This window comes from Muscardinus avellanarius (assembly GCF_963383645.1).
Source record: "Muscardinus avellanarius genome assembly, chromosome: 18".
Classification (NCBI taxonomy): Eukaryota; Metazoa; Chordata; class Mammalia; order Rodentia; family Gliridae; genus Muscardinus; species Muscardinus avellanarius.
Genome location: NC_137804.1, coordinates 9562605 through 9582977, shown reverse-complemented (window position 1 = coordinate 9582977; position 20373 = coordinate 9562605). Strand labels below are relative to the sequence as shown.

The following is a 20373-nucleotide window of genomic DNA, read 5'->3' as shown; positions in this document are numbered from 1 at the left end:
TTGTGGGGTTGTGGGCATTCATTGCTCCATTGTTATTCCTCTTTCCCATGATTTTAGAAGTTTGTGCCTTCTCTGGGTTCTTCCCTGGGTCACTACGACTTCACTTAAGGTGCTCTGGATCTCGAGTCTGTGGTATCTCAGTCACCACTACTCCTTTACTGGGTTGTATCACAGAGTCTCCGACCCAGGGAGTCGATAGAGGCTGCTTTAAACTATGGGGGGTGCCAGGTTGCACGTTCTCCTATGGTGTGATATCTCTGCCACCGCCACTCCCCCACTGGTTCAAGTCCCTGGGAGTGCCGTACTGGGATTTCTCCTCTAGGGGCCACAATTTGACTCACTGTCGTTGAGTGCGCCAATGGGGCTGTAGTGGACTCGGTGAATTCGCTGCTGCTGCCACCGGTGGCAGTATGGCGCCGCTGCCACGCCCTCAGCCATGAGGCTGGTGTATTTCTTCTCTGGTTTTGAGCTCTGCTCTGGGTCCCTGCAGGGTGTGCTGAGCCCAGCCACTGGGAGCTTTAGATGCTCCCTGCGCTGAAAAATCTGCCAAATTCCACCCGGCTGACCTGCAGCGGTTCACCTCGGCTCGCTGCCCTCCACTCCTCTCTGGAGCTTGGTGGGCTGTTGAGTGTGTTGGTCTGGTGCTGTCCAGTGAATTTGCCGCTGCCGCCAGCAGTAAGGCGCTGCTGCCTCGTCCTCAGGCGTGAGGCTGGCGTGTCTCCTCTGTGGCTCTGAGCTCTGGGGCCTGGTGTTGCAAGGAAAGATGGCGCCCGTGCCGTTCCACGCCGCAGCTCCAGCCGCAGCACTGCGGTCTGGTTTCTTTCTAGTGTCTCGTTTTTCCAGCCCTCTTTTTCTCTGTCCCTTGTAATTACATTTTTTGTTTCTCTGCTGATGGTGTTTTCTGGCTATGAAAGGTGCTGATTTTGTGGTACTAGAGATTGGTTGTTAGCGGGGCTCGTAAGCCCCGCTTTTCTCCGTCACCATCTTCCCGGAAGTTCTGGCTTTGAACTTTTACGATCCTCCTGTCTCCGCCTTTCAAGCTCAGGGATTACAAGCATGCACCACCATGCCCAGCAAAAATAAACCAAATTTATCTGAAAAGTACTAAAGTACATTTCTGAGATATTTGTGGGATAAGTGAAATAAAAACTATATTAGAGCCAGGCATGTAAGCACATTCCTGTCATCCCAGTGCTTGGGAGGCTGAGAAAGGAGGATCCCAGATTTGAGACCAGCCTCAGAAACTTGGTGAGACCCTCACCAGCTTAGCAAGACTTTTAAAATAATAAATAAAGGGCTGAGGATGTAGCTCAGAGATAGAATGCTCCCGGGTTCAATCCAATCACCAAGGGCGGGTGGTTGTATTAAGACCCTACTGCCAATTCTAAAGCCTGAAGGTAGAACAGTAAAGTTCGTATCAAATAGAGAAAAAACTAGTAGAGGTCAGTTTTAGAAATAGAAATTCTAGCACAGACATTGAGGTGCGTGGCTTAGGTTAGGGTGTGCCTTTTGGAAGTTTGGTATTCAGATGGTGTCCCTTAGTGCCAAGCTTTTATGTAGCTAAGCCAGAGGTTTTCTACTATGCCTGTGGAGCATGTTAAAGTTATGTAAGACTTGCCCGGCGTGGTGGCGCACGCTTGTAATCCCCGCGCTTGGGAGGCAGAGACAGGAGGATCGCGCAGGTTCGAAGCCAGCCGAGCGCGCTGGCTTAGGAGACCCTGTTTCCAAATAAAAATGTAAAAATAGGTCTGGGAGTGTAGCCCGGAGGTAGAAGGGCTTCCAGGAACCCCAGTACCACAAAAAAAAAATTATATAAGACTTCTGAACTAGCTTAGTCATAGCTTTTCTCCTAAAGCTGAACATGGTTAAACAGGGTTCTTTTAGGAAGGGATGTAAAATTCTGAAATTAGAAAAATAAATCTTTTTCATAAAACCAGTATCTTTTTTAAAAGACTCATTTCCGAGGCTCAGCAACTTAGTGAGACCCTGTTTCCAAATAAAGTATAAAAGAGGTCTGGGAGTATAGCCTGGAGGTAGAAAAGCCCCTCGGTTCCACCCCCAGTACCACCCCCCCCAAAAAAAAAAAACCCTCATTTCCTCGAGTTTTCATTGTACAGTTTTTGCTGCTATAACTGAGTGGCGCCAGAAGGGCAAGGGACGGAGGCTGTACTAGAAAGAAGTGTGTGGCGGAGCAGGACGGCTGGCCAAGAGGAGCTAGCTACTCCCCTGGCAAGTTTTGGCACCTTTTCCCCCAGAGAATTAGGGAGAATGGCTTGAGACAAAGTAAGTCTCAGGTGGACTTTATGTCTCTCATTTCTGGAATGTGGATATATGGGTAGTTTTCTCACTTGCCAGTAACAACTAAACTGACTAAAGGTTTAAGGAGAAGCAGGATTAAAAAGTAAAGTAATTTTCATATTCAGTAAAGGAAGAGAGACACCCAGACTTCAAATCACTGTGGGATTAGAAAGTACTTAACAAGGCAAAGAGAGTAGAAACTTTAATCCATTCACATCGGTATACCAGTAGATGGTTATGTGGAGAATATGAAATGTTTCCATGGTTAATGGCAATGGGAATAGAGTTAAGTGTGTGTGTGTGTGTGTGTGTGTGTGTGTGTGTGTGTGTGTGTGTGTGTTAGTTACTGGGGATGGAACCCAGAGGCATTCTACCTTCAAGCTATACCACCAGCTTGATTTTATTTTTATTTTGAAACAGGGTCTCAGTAGGTCAATGAGTCTCACTACTGAGGCTCATCTCCAGCCTGCAGCTCCTCCTGTCTCAACCTCCCAAGTACTGGATTATAGGTGTGTGCCACCATGTCCAGCCTCTAGGCTAACCTCTTTAACTTGCCTGCTTGCCTTTTTTCTTTGCATTCTTTCTTTCTGTCCCTTTTACCCTCCCTTCTTTTCTTTATCTCTATTATGAGAATTAGTATTTTGCTATTTGATAAGTTTTTGATAATGTATTACATGTATATTATAAAGGTGAAATTGCCTTTTTAGATCAAATGAAATTTCTATTTCCTGTTTTATACCTCACAGTTTTACAAGCAGGAAGGGAGAATACTGTTTGAGAATAAATTTTTATTAAACCTGGCTGGGCGTACTCTACTACTGAGCTATACCTACAGCCCTTTTAAATTTTATTTTGATACAGTGCCTTATGAAGGTTCCCAGGCTGGCCTCAGACTTGTAATCCTCTTGCCTTAGCCTCCCAAGTAGCTGGGATTATAGGCCAGTGCCACCACATTCTGCTCTCAGAATAAATATTTCCCTGTTCTTTTCTCTGCTGCACTTAATACTGTACTCAGATGATAGCAGACACTGGTTTTATCATCAGAGATCTCTCAAGGTGTTCTTTAACATTATGTAGCAAGCTTGTGAGTTGGGACAAGCTGGAGGGAGTGCACATTTTAGAAAATAAAGTATACCCATGCTTACACATGCTTTCATAAGAGGAGAAAGACTTTCTGAGGGTGACGAACGATTAGAAGCCATAGCTTACTGAGAAGAACTCAGCTTTCTGAGACTGAGCAGTTGGAGTGGCTCACTTATGGAGTTTATAAGAATGGTCCAAAAGAAGAGAGAGATTTAAGGCAGATACACGAACAACTTCTTTTGTGTTTTCTTTGTGAGAGTAATGTTTGGTGGAGGTTTTGGTAAAAAAAAAAAATTTATAAATTATGATCCTTATAAGGTGTTGTTATTGGTCAGGCAATCCTTAACAAAAGGTTTCTGACCATAATTATAAATTATGTAACATGTTGAAACTAAAGAACTGAAATCTGAAGTGAATCATACATACCTGTATTGGACGTTTCTGTCCTTTTGTTTCCAAACTAACATAAAAAAGGGCATGAGGCTCAAAGTTATGTTTTTTGTTTTTGCGGTACTGGGGGTAGAACCCGGGGCATTCTACCTAGGAGCTACACCACCAGCCCTATTTTTCATTCTTTATTTTGAAACAGGGTCTCACTAAGTTGCAAAGGGCAACTGGAACTGGAAAGGCTGTCCTGGAACCATGATCCTCTTGTATCAGCCTCCCAAATACTGGAATGACAAGTGTGCACCACCATGCCCAGCTTAAAGTTACATTTTAACACACTTGTAAGGGATTTCCCAATGTTTTGATGTATGTGCCAGTGTTTTTCAAGCATTTAAAGTTTGAACCCTTTCATCAAGTGTGATTTTATACAGTAGCCTCATAAACAAACAAATGAGGGTTAAGGTGGTACCCTGTTCCATTCACAAAGTGTATATCCATTCTGCTACTCTACTTTGATCAGAAAATTGGTCCCGGAGGAGCTTCTTGGAATCAATCCATGAAGTACTGGGAACGGTTCGGAATCCATTTCGCAGGTTCATAGTACTCAGCTGCTACAGGATTACACGCCTTGCTTGCTATATTGCTGTTTGGAATCTTTGACCATACTTAAGACTATGGGCGCCGGAGTCAAGTCACATCCCATCTTGGCCACTTTATATATAACTTCAGACAAGTTATAATTATAATAACATTTGTGCCATAGTCTAATCAGCTGGTATCCTGACTCAGAGGGTATGTGTATATGTGATGATTAAATGAAAAATGTTACCGTAGTGCCTGATGAATAGTCACCAAGTTTTAAAAATAATAGTTGTAAGTAAATACATCTCATTGCCACTCTCCCAACTTTTCTTTAATCACATCAATTCCCCAGCTCTATTCTCATGTGTAGTACACAGATTAGGCTCGCTTTTTTGTGAGTCATTTTTCCTTGAGAAGAGAAAAATATTGTGTCTGTGGTGGTGTATGGATCTTCTTCCATCTTCTCTTACTGTGCATCCTTCTCATAGTCCTGCCTTTATAAGTGTAGTAAATACTTTGTCTCTGACACTTTGATTTCCATTTTTAAATTCAGTTTAGGTAGCCAGGCGTGGAGTCACGCTTGTAATCCCAGCATTTGGGAGGCTGAGACAGGAAGATCGCGGTTCGCGGACAGCATCAGCTCCTTAGTGAGGCCCTCTGCAACTCAGTGAGACCCGGTTTCAAAATAAAGAATAAAAAATAGGGCAGGGGGTGTAGCTCGGAGGTGGAATGCCCCTGGGTTCCATCCCCAGACCCGCAAAAAATAAAAATAAAATAATAAAATAAATTCGGCTTCGGTAAATACTCTGTTAGGTGTTGCATTTCTTAGAATCCATGTTGCTGACAAAACAAGTCATTGTTTTACTTAAAATTCTGATTTTAAGATCTTTTTCTCAGGATGAGGGAAGGGTTAGGTATTGGGTAGGGGCTGATTGGGTGATGTGTGAGTGTATATCTCCACAAGTTTTTTATCCCAATAAGATGTAAGACTACAGTGCACCCATAAAAAATTATTTAACAACAGCAACAACATAAAAGATCTTTTTTCCCAGAAATTTTCAAAAAATATAGTATTCTATTGCCGTATTATACCCTAGCTCCCCTGAGAAATATATTAATCTGATTTTTTTATTTCTTTATAGAAAATCTTTATTTTCTCTGAATAGACCATTTTAAGTTATGCTTTATTTTTGGGTATTTTTTAATTTATTGGGTTGTTTTTTTCTCCTTTTAATCCTGTATAATAATCCTTTTTTAAAATGAGTGAAAGGAATCCTAGATTTCTTTCAAGATTTCTTAGTTTTTCCTAATACTTTTTCTGTTATAATTTGCTTTCACTCTTGTCCCTTACAGTATGTAACCTAGCTTTGATTGTTTATCTTGACAGTCATTTTGGCATTCAGATTTTAAATGGATTTTGTGGTTTTTTTCATTGATTATGGTAGCAGTAGCTTCCAGTTGTGTCCGAGACCCTCTGTTGTTTGCTCATCATAGCTACCGTGAGATAGGTGCTAGGTTGATTATCCCCGCATTGCAGGTGAAGCTTGAGCCCCGAAAGCACAAGCGACTCAGCCAGAATAGCAGGGCGCATGTGGAGGCGAAGACCCAAGCTCAGGCAGCACAGTCCTAGGACCTGCCCTCTTAAGGCTCCTCTAGCTTGAACAGGCCTCTCAAGATGTTAATTACTGTTTTTGTTCCTTGCTATGTTCTTCTAATTGCTGTCTTTATTGCTTAGGTTTGTGGTGCTTCCCTTATAAAACATTTGATTTTGGGATGTGTACATACAGTATTATATATTAGTCTGGTCTAAAAATGCCACAAGGCTTGCATCCAGTGGTCTTTGGGGGGAGAGCCAAGACTCTTCTCGGAGGGATGGAGCAGACTGATTGGGTGTGAGGGTTCCTAAGCAGCCTCCGGTGTCCGCATTGTGCCTCTCACCACGCTTGTCTGCATGGAGTGCTCCAGCGCCAACACAGGAGCGAGCAGGTGGGGCGTCCGCTGCGGCTCGGCCCACGCCAGGTGCTCCCGCGCCTCCGGCCCTCCGCTGCCTCCAGGTTGAACCGGCCGGTTTCTGAAGCTGCCTGCTCTGCGCCGCGCTACTCTTCTGCTTGCATTTTGGACGTTGGTTCCTTCAGTTTCATTTCTTCTCATCTGTCTGTGGGTTTTCAGAGACTAGTCCTAGCACCTCTCTAAAGCTGTAGGCGTTCTTGTCCTAGAGTGTGCTCCTGGCCACCCTCTCTTCCAGGCAGCTGTGTGGCTTGCGCCCCTCGCATCTCCATGCTTTATCTTCTGAGGGTCTTGGGCTTCTTTGAGTTCTGTGGACCCTCGCCACTTTCTTTCAAATTACAGACCTCCGCTTTGGCCCAAGCAATGGCCGAGTGGTAATTTGAGCATTATTCATTTTGTGGGCATGGGGTTTTTTTTGTTTTTTTTTTTTTTTGAGCGGGGGAGGGTGTGTTTACTATATTAGAGGTATGAGCATATTACTTTAATATTTCCAGGTAATCTGCTACTCAAGTTTGAGAAAAATTACTATGAAATATATTTGTGTAACAACAGAATTTTCTGAGCCGTTTTATAACATTTTTTTCTCCTTTTCTCTAGGTTTAACTATAGATCAACACATCATCTTGCATCTCATGGATTCTATGAATTTTTAAATTGGTTCGATGAAAGAGCATGGTATCCACTAGGAAGAATAGTAGGTGGTACTGTAAGTATATTAGCAGTTGTTGTTACTCATTATAAAATTTTATTTGAGTAAAAGAAACTATCCCCAATTTGAGTAAATCATTACTTGTGACGAGGATGAGGTTTCTTCAGTGTTGTAGAGTTCACAACACATTTTCTGGGGCTGATTATCCAGTATTTTCTTAGTCTCTTCTCTTGACATAAAAACCTTTTTTATTTTTATTTTTTATTTTTTTTTTTTGGTTTTCTCATGCTGGCTACTATTTCTGACAAGTGGTAGAGACTGGCTGGGATCTACTTATGTATATTTCAAGTTCAGATTGTGTATTTTTGCTTCATTGTATATTGGAGACAGAAATATAAAATAATCAGATACTTCTAGCTTTTTATTGAGTATTGATTATAGTTCATGGAGAATTATAATAAAAATATTAGAATGTAGGGTGTAAAGAGTTTTGAAGGCAGCAACTGAGGAAAATCTGATTTTTTTTTCTTTGTCAACTTTGCTAGAAGTTGAAATTTATCAATTTCATTAGATTTTTTGTTAATCCAAGGAAACTTAATTCTATTGTTTGTCTCTATTATGTTTCTCAATTTATTTTTTCTTCCATTTCCTGATTTTTTGAGATGTTATGCTAAATAATTTTGAAACTTTGTTATTATTTGCTTTTTCCCCCCTTGGTACAGGGATATTATCTACAGCCATTTTACCTCCAAACTATACCCATAGCCCTTTTTATTTTAAAGCAGAGTCTCACTAAATTGCTGAGGCTGCCCTCGAACCTGTAATTCTCCTGTCTCGGCCTCCCAAGTACTGGGATTACAGCCATGTGTTACCATGCCCTGCTATTTGGTGATTTTTTTTTTTTTTTTTTTTTTGTGGTACTGAGGGTGGAACCCAGGGGCCTTCTACCTCTGGGCTATACTCCCAGACCCATTTTATATTTTTATTTGGAAACAGGGTCTCACTAAGTTGCTGAGAGCCTCACTAAGTAGCTGAGGCTGGCTTCGAACCTGCGCGATCCTCCTGTCTCAGCCTCCCAAGCGCGGGGATTACAAGCGTGTGCCACCACGCCCGGCTATTGGGTGCATTTTAAAGCTATAATTTTAACACTGATCTCTGTACTGTATTAGCAGCATTTCATAAGTTTATGTACAGTGTTATCATAATTTCCTGGTTTATATGGTTAGACATGTTTTCTCTGAGACTAATCTTTCTTAATTGTCTTTGTTGGGGTCCTTAGGGTTTCATTAGTTTTAGGACAGTTTTTTGAGATTCTTTTTCAGCCTGAAGTTCCTGGCACCTGTTGTTAATAATCTGGAACCAGCATTCTCACTAGTGAGTTGCTTATTTCTTCTTTAAGACTCGGTTCCTCCTGAGAGCTTTAGAGGGAATGCAGAGTGTCTTACTGCTCCCGTTAATGGATAAGTAGAATTTATCTAATGTAGTTTCATAAGCAGGACCTGACTGGGAATTAGATCTCTCTAGTCTCCAACTGGAGATTGGGTGAAAACCCTCCAATTTCCAGTTTCTGAAGTCTCTATCAGACTGTAGGTTTTTGAGGGTTTTTTTTCCCTTCCTATTTTTCTTTGAATTTCCTCTTTATTTTTGGCATCTGGAGAATTCCCTGGCTCTTTGAGTTTGAATTTCTTTTGTATTTGTGGGGGTCCTTTCATCCACTAGTCCCCCCCTGTATTTGGACTCCTATATGTGTCCATTCTGTCTGCCGTATTACATGGATATATTGACTTACCTTGAGAGGTATTTTCATATCCATTTCCATTTTCTTTCAGTATTGCCGGGACCTAGTATTGAATGTGAAATGGAACACAACTTTTAATTTTTAAGAGTGATGATACATTATTACTTTTTTCCTTCTTTTCCATATCCTTTTCTCCTTCCATGCATTTATTAGGTATTGGGCATCCATTTAGTGTCAGTATTCTCTATTCCAAGAGGACAGTTCTTACTTTCCTAGAGCTCTGATATTCTTGTGAGAGTGGGCAGTTAATAATTAATGATGAGCCGGACGTGATGGTGCACACGTGTACTCCCAGCATTTGGGAGGCTGAGGCAGGAGGATTGTGGTTCGTGGACAGCCTCAGCAACTTAGGGAGACCCTTTGCAACTCAATGAGACCCCAAGATACAGAATAAAAAATAGGGCTGGAGGTGTAGCTCGGAGGTAGAATGCCCCTGAGTTCCATGCCCAGCACTGCCCCCCCCCCAAAAAAATGTTAATGATAAGTGTTACAGAGAATAAGCAAGGGAGTCAAAGGTCATGGGCTGAGGAGACTTGCAGGTTTAAATGGAATTTATAGAATATTACCTTTGTAATTTTAGTTAGAAAAATAGAATCTTTTAGGATTTACCTGAGGAGGCAGATGCAAATGCACATTTTAACTACTGAAGAATAGCTTAAAAATAATAATAATTTGAATCTTAATGTTTGATATTCCTTTATTCCTTTTTAGAGAAGGGTAAGAAGAGCCCCCCCCACACCTGCACATTGCTGGGGTTGGAATCCAGGGGCATTCTACCTCCAAAATCAGCCCTATTTTTTATTCTGTATTTTGAACAGGGTCTCAGTTTGTTTTGTTTTGGGTGTTTGTTTGTTTGGTGGTACTGGGGGTAGAACCCTTATACGTCCGGGCTACACTCCCAGACCTATTTTATATTTTTATTTGGAAACAGGGTCTCTTAAGCCAGCAAGGCTGGCTTCGAACCTGGGCGATTCTCCTGTCTCAGTCTCCCAAGCCCAGGGATTACAAGCGTGCGCCACCATGCCCGGTAGGGTCTCAGTTTTAAAGGGTCTAAATAGCTGGGGCTGGCCATGAACTGTGATCCTCCTGTCTCAGCCTCCCAAGTTCTGGGATTACAAGCATGCACCACCACGCCTAGCTAAAAATAGTTATTAACTGGCTTCTTATATTCCTTCCATCTCTGTATACTTAGTGACATAAAAACTTTAAACCTTTTAGGTGTTTCAAAACATTATCTTTGAATTTATCAATTGACTGGTCCTTCTTTTCTTAAATAGTTGTTTACTTTCAAAATCTTGGGTTTGAAAGAGGGAAACACTTAAATCATAAATAGTAATAAGTTTTGCATTTAACATTTGTTTCTCTTTTCTTTACATATATGCACACAGTATGAAAAAAATTGAAATATGTTAAAATACCAGTCTTGAGAGTAGGTTAGATACTAGTGAATGTGAAAAAGAATTAGTGGGATTATTTAAAAATTACCTATTTTTAAATTTTTTTAAACATTTTTTATTTTAATCATTTTTATTTCGTATTTTCTCTTTTTTCAAAAATATATTCTTCTTATATATGAACTTGTTCTTTGTATCCAGTTCAAAAAGATTTTATTTTGGAGTGTGACATCTTATTTACAAACATACTCTGAACAATATGTTTATAGCAAACATATTTATAGAAAAGTAATGTTAGTATTTTCAGGTAGTTCATTTTATACATACTTATATTTTCCATTTTTTTTTCTTCCAAGGTATATCCAGGGTTGATGATAACAGCTGGCCTTATCCATTGGATTTTAAATACGTTGAACATAACAGTTCACATAAGAGATGTATGTGTATTCCTTGCACCAACATTTAGCGGCCTTACATCTATATCTACTTTCCTGCTTACCAGAGAACTTTGGAACCAAGGAGCAGGACTGTTAGCTGCTTGTTTTATTGCTATTGTACCAGGATACATATCTCGGTCAGTAGCTGGATCCTTTGATAATGAAGGCATTGCTATATTTGCACTTCAGTTCACATACTACTTGTGGGTAAGTAGCACTTAATGATTGCCGTTAATGCCCATGACCTTTCTGCTAAAATGCTTTAGGTTGTACGCATTTGTCTTTTATCAATTAAAGCTACATAATACAGAGATCTTTATTACTAATCATAGTAAATTTAATAATAGCTGTCATTTAAAAATATGTCAGACATTGTGTTTTCTCTCTGGTTATATAGAACTAAAGTCATGTGTATATATTATAAGTTTTAATTTTCATAACAATCCTGTTATGCTTAGTATACAGGTGGTGATGATATCCTAAGTCATAGTTCCCAAAGAGGGGTTATCAAAAACGTGTAAAAACTTCTTTTCTTTTTCACAAAGATTGTAAGAAATAATTACCTAGGAAGAGTTGAAACGTGGTTTGATGGCTTGAAATTTTAAATTCAGGAACTAGCATTGCTTTTTTGCTATTGCCAAAGCATTTAAATTTAGTTATTTTTCCTGCATAAACTCTGATGCAACCCACTATTATTGGGTTCAGCTCAAAGCTTGTATTTATTATTTTAACTTTAGCTCATGCTTCATACTTTTTCAGTGATAGAAATTGCCCGAACATGTCATGCATGAATACTTTCTAATGTATTTAAGTGTATTTTTAGTAGCTAGGTGAATGGCAGCATGGTTTTTTTCTCCTCAATAATTATTTGACATCACAACTACTTGGCTAAAGGAAAATGTTGCCTTATGGTCAGTAGAGATAGACTCTTGATCTTGGGGTTCACAGGAAAGCATTGGACATAAAGATGATAGCAAGTAGTAGGATGTTTCCAGTGCTATTACCAAAAAGTGTTGTAGAAAAACTATTTAAATTTATTGTGTGCAGCCAAGAAAATTTAAAATTTGAAATCTCTGTGTAATGAACACCTTTTAGCCAAGCGAGGTGGCACACCCCTGTTAATCCCAGAACTTGGGAGGCTACGACAGGAGGATCAAAGGTTCAAGGACAGCCTTAGCACAGGACTTTGTCTCAAGATAAAAAGGGTTGGGGGTGTAGCTTGGAGATAGAATGCCCCTGGGTTCAATCCCCAGCACCACTTGAAATTGCCTTTCATAATTTGTGTGTGTATCTTACTGGGGATTGGACTCAGAGGCATTCTACCTCTGAGCTGTGCCCCTACAACTATTTTATTTTTGTTATTTTAATTTTGTTTTGGGCATTCTACCTCCAAGCTACACCCCTAGCTCCTGCTTTTGGTGGTAGGACTAGGAATTCCTAAACTCAGGGATGTTCTTCCTCTGAGCTACACCCCCTAGCCTGATTTTATTTTTTATTTTGAAACAGAGTCTTGCTGAGTTGCTGAAGCTGGTCTTGAACCTGTGATCCTCCTGACTCAGCCTCCCAAATACAGGGATTATAGGCATGTGCCACTATGCTCAGCTTATTTTTTATTTTGAAACAAAGTTTTGCTAAATTGTAGAGGACCTCAATTAATTGCTTAGGCTGGCCTCCGACCTCTGATCTTCCTGGCTCCACCTCCCAAGTACTGGGATTACAGAGGTATTCCACCATGCCAACCTATTTTTACTTTGCAACAGGGCATCACTAAATTGCTGAAGGCTTCTCTAAATTACTTAGGCTGGCCTCAAACCTGCACTCCTCCTCAGTCTTCCAAGTACTGGGATTATAGGCATGCACCACTTAATAAGTATAATTATTAATTCTAAAAATAATACACTTAAATGTAGATAGGTCTTGATAATATTATGCCAAGTGGGAAATCAAGTTGCAGTAGAGTAGGTATGATAAAGTCTTTGTGTAGATTTTAAACCATACAAACCATACTATCTTTCTTTATACCTGTTTATAATTAAAGTACAAAACATGGTCTATAGCTTTTCTATATACCAACTTTCTAATAGTGGGCTTTTTTCCAAGGACGGGTGGGTGAACTGAGGAAGCACAATATTAAAGAATTTTCAGCTGGACGTGGTGGCACACACTTATAATCCCAGCACTTGGGAGGCTGAGACAGGAGGATCGCACAGGTTCCAAGCCAGCCTCAGCTACTTCGTGAGGCTCTCAGCAACTCAATGAGACCCTGTTTCCAAATAAAGTATTTTAAAAAAAATAGGTCTGGGAGTATAGCCTGAAGGTAGAAAAGCCCCTGGGTTCCGCCCCCGTACCACACACACACACACACACACACACACACACACACACACACACACACACACAAAATTCAGCCTGTGTCAGTTAAAAGTTCTTCTGGGGTTTTTTGTTTGTTTGTTTGTTTGTTTGTTTGTTTGTTTTGTTTTAATTGGACAATTTGAAGTTCTGAAGCAAATGTGGCATTATATTTGAATTTGAAAGTCTGGGTAGCTAGGCAGATAACTTTGAATATTCCTTATTTTATATATTCCATATGTCCTGTAATAAATTTAAAAATAAAATAGCCTGCGGTGGAAAATTTAAACAACAAAGAATTAAAAATAAAAAATCACCCAGAAATAACTATGTGGCTAGAACTTCTAGTTACATGTTGAATAGTTTTGGTGAAAACGGCATCTTTGTTTTATTCTTGGTCTTGGAGGAAAAGTTTTCAGTCTCTCATCAATGAGTCAAGCATCAGTGATGTTTGCTATGAGTTTTTCCTGTACAGATTTTATTATGGTAAGATTGGTTTTATCCCTGTTTTATTGAGTGTTTTTATATTGAAAGACTGTTGAATTTTGTCAAATCTTTTTTCTACAGAACTGAGATGATCGTTGGGTTTTTCCCCTTCGCGCTGTTAAAGTGCTGTATTACATTGATTAAGTGTTTTATATTGAGTTATTCTTGCATTAAAAATCAATCTGGTTTGGTCATGGGATATAATCCTTTTAAAACACTGTTGAATTTGTTTTGTTTGGTATTTTCTATGCTTTTATTGGTACATTATAGTGTAATCATATGTAAATCATAATGTAAACCATGTTGACAGTGACATGCATGCACACATTTGCCTGGTATTTCGTTGAGGATTTTTGTATTCCTGTGAATACAAAAAGTAGGTCTGTCTGTAATTTTCTTTTCTTTTTTTAATATCTTTCTCTTTGATATCAGAGTAATGCTAAATCCTAGAATGAGTTAAGAATGGCTCCCTTCAGGTTTCTGGAAATTTTTGAAAAGACTGGTCTTATTTCAGTTGTTTAAATATTTGGTAGAATTCACAAGTCTGGAGCTTTTTTAGTTGGAAGACTTTTGATTGCTGGTTAAGTAGTTACAAATCTATTCAATTTTCATGGTAGGTGTTATATTTTTAGAAATTTGTTCATCTAGGTTATCCAATTTGTGGGCATACAAGTGTACTTATTACTCAGTAATCTTTTATTTCTGAAAAATTGGTAGTAATATTCTCACTTTCATTTTTTATTTTAGTAATTTGAGTCTTTTTTATAGTGATGTAACCAAAGATATGTCAATTTTGTTAATTTTTTCAAAGAATGAACTTTTGTTTCCATTGATTTTTTTCTTGTTTTTCTATTTATTTTGTTTTTCTCTCTTCTAAACTTTGATATTTTCTTATTTCTGGTAGCCTTGGATTTTTTTTTCCCCCCTAGTTCCTTATGTTGTAAAGGCGGTACTTACCCCCAACCCCCCAGTACTGGTGATGAAACCCCCAGCCTTATTTTTTTATTCTTTTATTTTGAAATAGCGTCTCAGCTGAATTGCACAGGGCCTCACTAAGTATCTGAGGCTGTCTGCGAACCATGATCCTCCTGTCTCAGCCTCCCAAAGGCTGGGATTACAAGTGTGTGCCACCACCTGGGCTAAGGGAGACTTTTGACTTGAGTTTTTCTTTTTTCTTGAATGTAAGCTTAAAGTTACAAGTTTTCCCCTTAACAGTGCTTTAACTGTGTCCCACCTCTTTGGCATGTTTTTTTTTTTTTTTTTTGTCTTTAAGTATTTTCTAATTTCTTATATGTTTTTTTTCTTGACCCTTTGGTTGTTTAATTATGTGTTGTTTGCTGCACATGGTGGCACAGATCTGTAATCCCAGTACTTGGGAGGCTGAAAGAGAGGAGGATTACATGTTTGAGGCCAGCAAGTGGTAGTTTAGCAAGAACCTGTTTCATGGTTAAAAAGAATGTATTGTTTAACTTCCACAGATCTGTTAATTTTCCAGTTTCTTTTCTGTTTCATCCTATTGAGATTAGAGATACTTTGTGTGATCTCTATATTTTCAAGTCTATTTAAATCAGGCACAGTGGCATACCTGTAATCACAGTACTGGGGAAACTGAGGCAAGAGGATCATAATTTCGAAGCCAGCATTGGCAAATTAGAGAGTGAGACCCTGTTTCAAAATAAAACAGGGAAGTAGAATGCTCCTGGGCTCACTGGGTTCAACCCCAGCACCAAATAATATAAAATTTAGACTTAATTTGTGGCTGAACATGTTGTCTATTCTGGAAAATGTCTCTGTGCATTTGAGAAGAAAACATATGCTGTTGCTGCCAAAAAGAAGTGTTTTGTGTTTGTCTGTTAGACATAATTGGTTTATTAAGTCCACTGTTTCCTTATCTTCTCTCAGATTGTTCATTAGGGAGACTAGAGTACTGAAGTTACCAACTATTATTGTAGAACTATTTCTCCCTTCAATTCTGGCAGTTTTGCCTCATATATTTTGGTGGTCTGTTATTAGGTACGTAAATGTTTTTGTTTTATCTCCTTGATGTATTGGACTATATACTAATATATAATGCCCTTTCTCTCTTGGGACTATTTGATTCAGTCTGTTGTTTTTTTTTCTGATGTCAGTGTATCTAATCTTGTTTTCTTTTGTTTGCTATTTGTGTGGCATAGCTTTTTCATTCTTTCACTTTCAATCTGTCTTTGGATCTAAAGTAAGTTTTTCCTAACAGCATCCGGTTGGACCATGTGTTTTTATTCAACCTGCCAATCTCTGTCTTCTGACGGGAGAGTTCAATCTACTTAAATTACTGATGAGAACAGACTGACTTCTGTCGTTTTGCTATTTATGTTCTATATGTCTTACAATTTTTTTGTTTCATTCTTGCATTACTATGTAAATGCTGAAGTTCTTTTCTCTTTCCCTTTTGTATGTTTGTGGATTACCTTTTCATTCTGTTGATAGTGACCTTTGCACAGATGAAGTCCAGTTAATAGTTTTTTTTTTTTTTTTTTTTTGCCTGTGGTTTCAGTGTCATTTTGAGAATGCTTATATAATTGAAAACTCTGAATATTTACACCTGTGTTTTATACTTTTAGTTCTTCCATTTAGGTCTTTGGTCCATTTTGAGTACTTCTAAAGTATTTTGGAATGTGATGGGAGGGAGGAGATCTAGCTTTCTTTTGCATGCAGATATTGTTACACTGGCATCACTTACTGAATGGCCTCCGTGCTCTGGATTGTTTCATTCCGTTCCTATCTGTGCGTCTGTCTTCGCGCCCGCACCACACAGTTGTAGTGAGTTTTGAAATCACTTTAAAGTGAAGCCTTCAACTTTGTTCTCTCTTTTGGCTTTTTGAAGTTTTGGCTATTTGAAGACTTTGCATTTCCATATGAAGTTTAGTATCAGCTTGTTAGAGCATTATTTTTAAAGCAGCATATGTTGTTTTATTAATTTAGCAGCCATTTATTGATATAGCATTGGGGCTTTTGTAGATTGCGATATAGACACAGACAGTAGAGGTGGCCCTTGGTGTCCACCTCCCTTCACTTAGCGTAATATTTTTGAGACTCATCTATGTTGTTCATGTTTTAGGAGTTTGTTTCCTTTTATCGACTAATATTTTATTGTGTAGATGCCCTATTTGTTTTTTAGTTTTGTCACTTATCTATAAAGTAGCTATAAATATTTGCATATGAATCTTTGTGCAGAGAAATAGTAGCATTACTGTTAGGTAAATTCTTAGGCATGGATTGCTGTTTTGTGTGATGAGTGTGCTTTAATTTTTAAAGAAGCCGCCAGTCCAACAATGTGTTCATTTTGCATTTCCTCCACTAATGCCTGAGAGCTATATCTACCCGCACAGTTGAGTTGTCAGATCTTTACATTTTAGCTTTCTTGCATCAGGTAGTGATATTGCGTGGCTTTCATTTGCTTTTACCCAAAGACTAGCGAGCATCCCTACAGCTGCCTCTGTTCTCTGCCACCTTTATTCTTTGATGGAGTGACTTTTCAAATCTTTCACTCGCGTTTTAAACATTTTCTCCCAGGCTCTAGCTCTCCCTACCCCTTTTTAAAAATAGTATTTTTCTGTGGAGAAGTGTTTAATTTTGATGAAGTCTAGTAAGCTTTTTTTTTTCTTTTATAGATCTAGTTCTTGGTGCCTAAACTTATTGAAGAAATCTTTGTTTATTCTAAGTTCACAAAGATTTTTCTCCTGTGTTTATTTATAAAACTGTGAGTGACATTAGTTTTTATATTTATTTCTGTGATTTATTTTGATTAGTGTCTGTGGTTCAGGACAAAGGGTTGAGGTTCTTTGTTAGATTTGGAAATTTCATTATTCCAGCATCTTATGTGGAAAGAGACTATCTTTTCTCCACTGACAAAGCTAGCTGGGTAGCTTTGTCAGAATCTATTGGCTAAACATGTGGGTCTGTTTTGTGATTCTTCTGTTCTTTTGATCTATGGGTATCCTTAAAGCAATATACCATGTTGTCTTTATTAGTTTATAGGAACTCTTGTAATTAGGTTCTATGAATAATTAAGATTGTTCTTTTTCAGAATTATTTTGTCCCTTAATCCTTTGTTTCATATAAAATGTAAAACCATAGTACTAACTTCTGGTAAAAATCTGTTTTGATTTGGGAGGACATTGGCTCTACATATCAGTTTGGAGAAAGTATTTATTTGGATCTTTGATATATCTAAGTTTTGCTTTAATATTCTTGATTATTAGATTAATAATTTGAGGTCTAATATAAGTACTTAAAAAGCTATACATTGCCGGGCATGGTGGCAAACGCTTGTAATCCCTTTGCTAGGGAGGCTGAGACAGGAGGATTGCGAAGGTTCGAAGCCAGCCAAGAGACCCTGTTTCCAAATAAAATATAAAATATCTGGGTGTGCAGCCCGGAGATAGAAGGCCCTGGGTTCCATTCGCACTACCACCAACTTCAACTACTTCAACTATACCCCACAAGGTTTAAATAGGAAAATAATTTGCGTATTATAAAATGAACCTTTTCTGTGTGTGTGTGTGTGGCACTGGGGATTGAACGCAGGGGCATTCTACTTCTGAGCTCTACACTCAGCCCTATTTTACTTTTTTAGTTTTGAAATGGGTTCACTAAGATACAGAGGGCCTCACTAAGTTGCTGAAGCTGGCTGCTAACCTGCAATCCTCTTGTTTCAGCCTCCCAAGTACTGGGGTTATAAGCATGTGCCACCACACCTGGCTAAAATACACCCTTTTGAAGTAATACAGTTCAGTGGCATTTTTAGTATATTTGTCAAGTTGGACTATAATTATCAGTATTAATTATTGAACCTTTTCATCACCACAAAAAGAACACCAGTTCCTATTATCATTTACTTTCCCTGCTTCATTCCTGCATCCTTTAGGAACTAGTGATCTTTTTGCTTCTGCAAACTTGCCTATCTTGGGACTCTTTGTAAATAAAGTCATATGTGACCTTTGTATCTGTGTTCTTTCACTTAACGTATTTTTAAGGTTGATTTATGTTGTATTATATCAATATTCATTTATTTTATGCTGAATAATATGCCACTGTATGAATATCACATTGTTTTTATTCATTTTTCAGTTGATAAACATTTGGGTTATTTCTACTTTTTGGCTACTATGAATAATGCTTCTGTGAATGTTTATGTACCAATTTTTTATATATTGAACATATGCATTTGTGTGCAAGTTTTATGTGGGAGTTTTCATGAATTTTGTTGTGCTCTGCTTTCTTTAGTTTAAATGTTTGTTTTGTTCTAAAAAGTGAAATAAAGGCCTTGTACATGCTGTGCATATGCTCTTATTATTGAGCAGTACCCACAGCCCTATGTTCAAATGTTTTCTAGTTTTTCCTGTCACCAAGGAGGCTGAGCTTCTACCTACTCGCAAATTTTTACCCTGTCACCTGGTTTAATTCTGTGGGAAGGAGCCTGTGAATGCAAGCTCCTTTTATATCCAGGGTCCTTGGCTATCCTAGCACTTGCTTCTTGTTTGCCTTGTTATTTTAGCTCTCTTGAGAAAATTACTTATAGATGATCCAGGGCGTTTCCCCCATTGTTGGGGGTGAGAATAACATTCTCTTGTATATTTACATATTCCAAGCACAAGAATTCCTATCTTCTAGTATTGTGAACCAGAACACTAGGCGGCCCGTGTTGATGGGTCTAGAGCAATGCGATAACGATAATGGAAATGCAAAGCTCCTTTTTTTTTTTTTTTTTTGGTAGTACTGGGGTTCCTGGAAACCCTTCTACCTCCAGACCTATTTTATATTTTTTCAGGGTCCCCTTTTTTTTTGAGGTACTGGGGTTCCTGGAAACCCTTCTACCTCTGGGTTACACTCCAGACCTATTTTTATATTTTTTTAATTTGTAAACAGGATCTCTTAAGCCAGCGCGGCTGGCTTCGAAACTGCACGATCCTCCTGTCTCCACCTTCCAAGCGCAGGGATTACAAGCGTGCGCCACCACGCCTGGCCAAATCTGCTCTTTTACTGAACAGATTTTTTCCCCTTAGACCCAATTTGTTGATAATTATCTTAAGGTATAAAGTGAAAAATATAATTTGTTACTTTTTAGTTGAATTTTTTTCAGGAAACCATATAATAAAAAGTCTACTTTTAAGATGCTGTTGCTCGGTGTTGTACATGCATGGATTAGATGGACATCTGGAATAACCTCAGGACTTTTTTAAAATATATAACCTTGTCTTTTTGTAGCAAAATTTACTAAGCATTTAGCTTTTTAAATAATCAGCAGGAGGTTTATGGACATGTTTATTTAAATTTTTGCTTGCTTGTTTTTTAGGTAAAATCTGTAAAAACTGGGTCAGTTTTTTGGACAATGTGCTGCTGTTTATCGTATTTCTACATGGTAAGATTTCACGCCTCAAACTGCATTAACTCTAAAGGTCTTTGGCAATTAGAAAAATTCCTCTTCTCTTCTCATCCAGCCCTGATTTTCTATGTCCTTTCTCCCGGAGTCTTAACAGTTTTCATTTTGGATAAAGTGTTCCCTTCCATTACCACCACTCTCTTCCCTGTGTGGTGGGGGGAATACTTAATCCTTGAAAGACATTACTTATACAAAGTCAAACAAAACTGTTTTTCCAATATAGAAATGGGAGTGTGTGTGTTTTACTGGGGATTGACCCTAGCAGCATTCTATTTTAGAGGTACACTCCCTACCCCTGTTTTATTTGTTATTTTGAGAAAGGGTCTCACTAGAACCTAGGCATTTGCCACCATACCTGGTTTCAAATGTGTAACTTTTAAGATATAATATTTATTAAATATTTAATTAAATTTTAATTTTTTATTGATCTATTGCATTGACAAATACAGTGTTTTCCAAGTTATATTACAGAGTAAAAGAGG

At 38.5% G+C, this 20373-nt stretch overlaps 1 protein-coding gene across 1 annotated transcript in view; it reads left to right on the top strand.

Annotated features, from left to right (window-relative positions):
• Positions 1–20373, top strand: part of STT3B (STT3 oligosaccharyltransferase complex catalytic subunit B) — a gene marked incomplete at both ends in the record, with an annotated part of 88878 nt that overhangs the window by 31431 nt on the left and 37074 nt on the right. The window contains 3 exons of the mRNA XM_080715666.1: positions 6955–7063; positions 10555–10842; positions 19805–19870. Of these exons, the coding sequence (XP_080571792.1) occupies positions 6955–7063; positions 10555–10842; positions 19805–19870 (463 nt within the window). The remainder of the gene's footprint in view (positions 1–6954; positions 7064–10554; positions 10843–19804; positions 19871–20373) is intronic.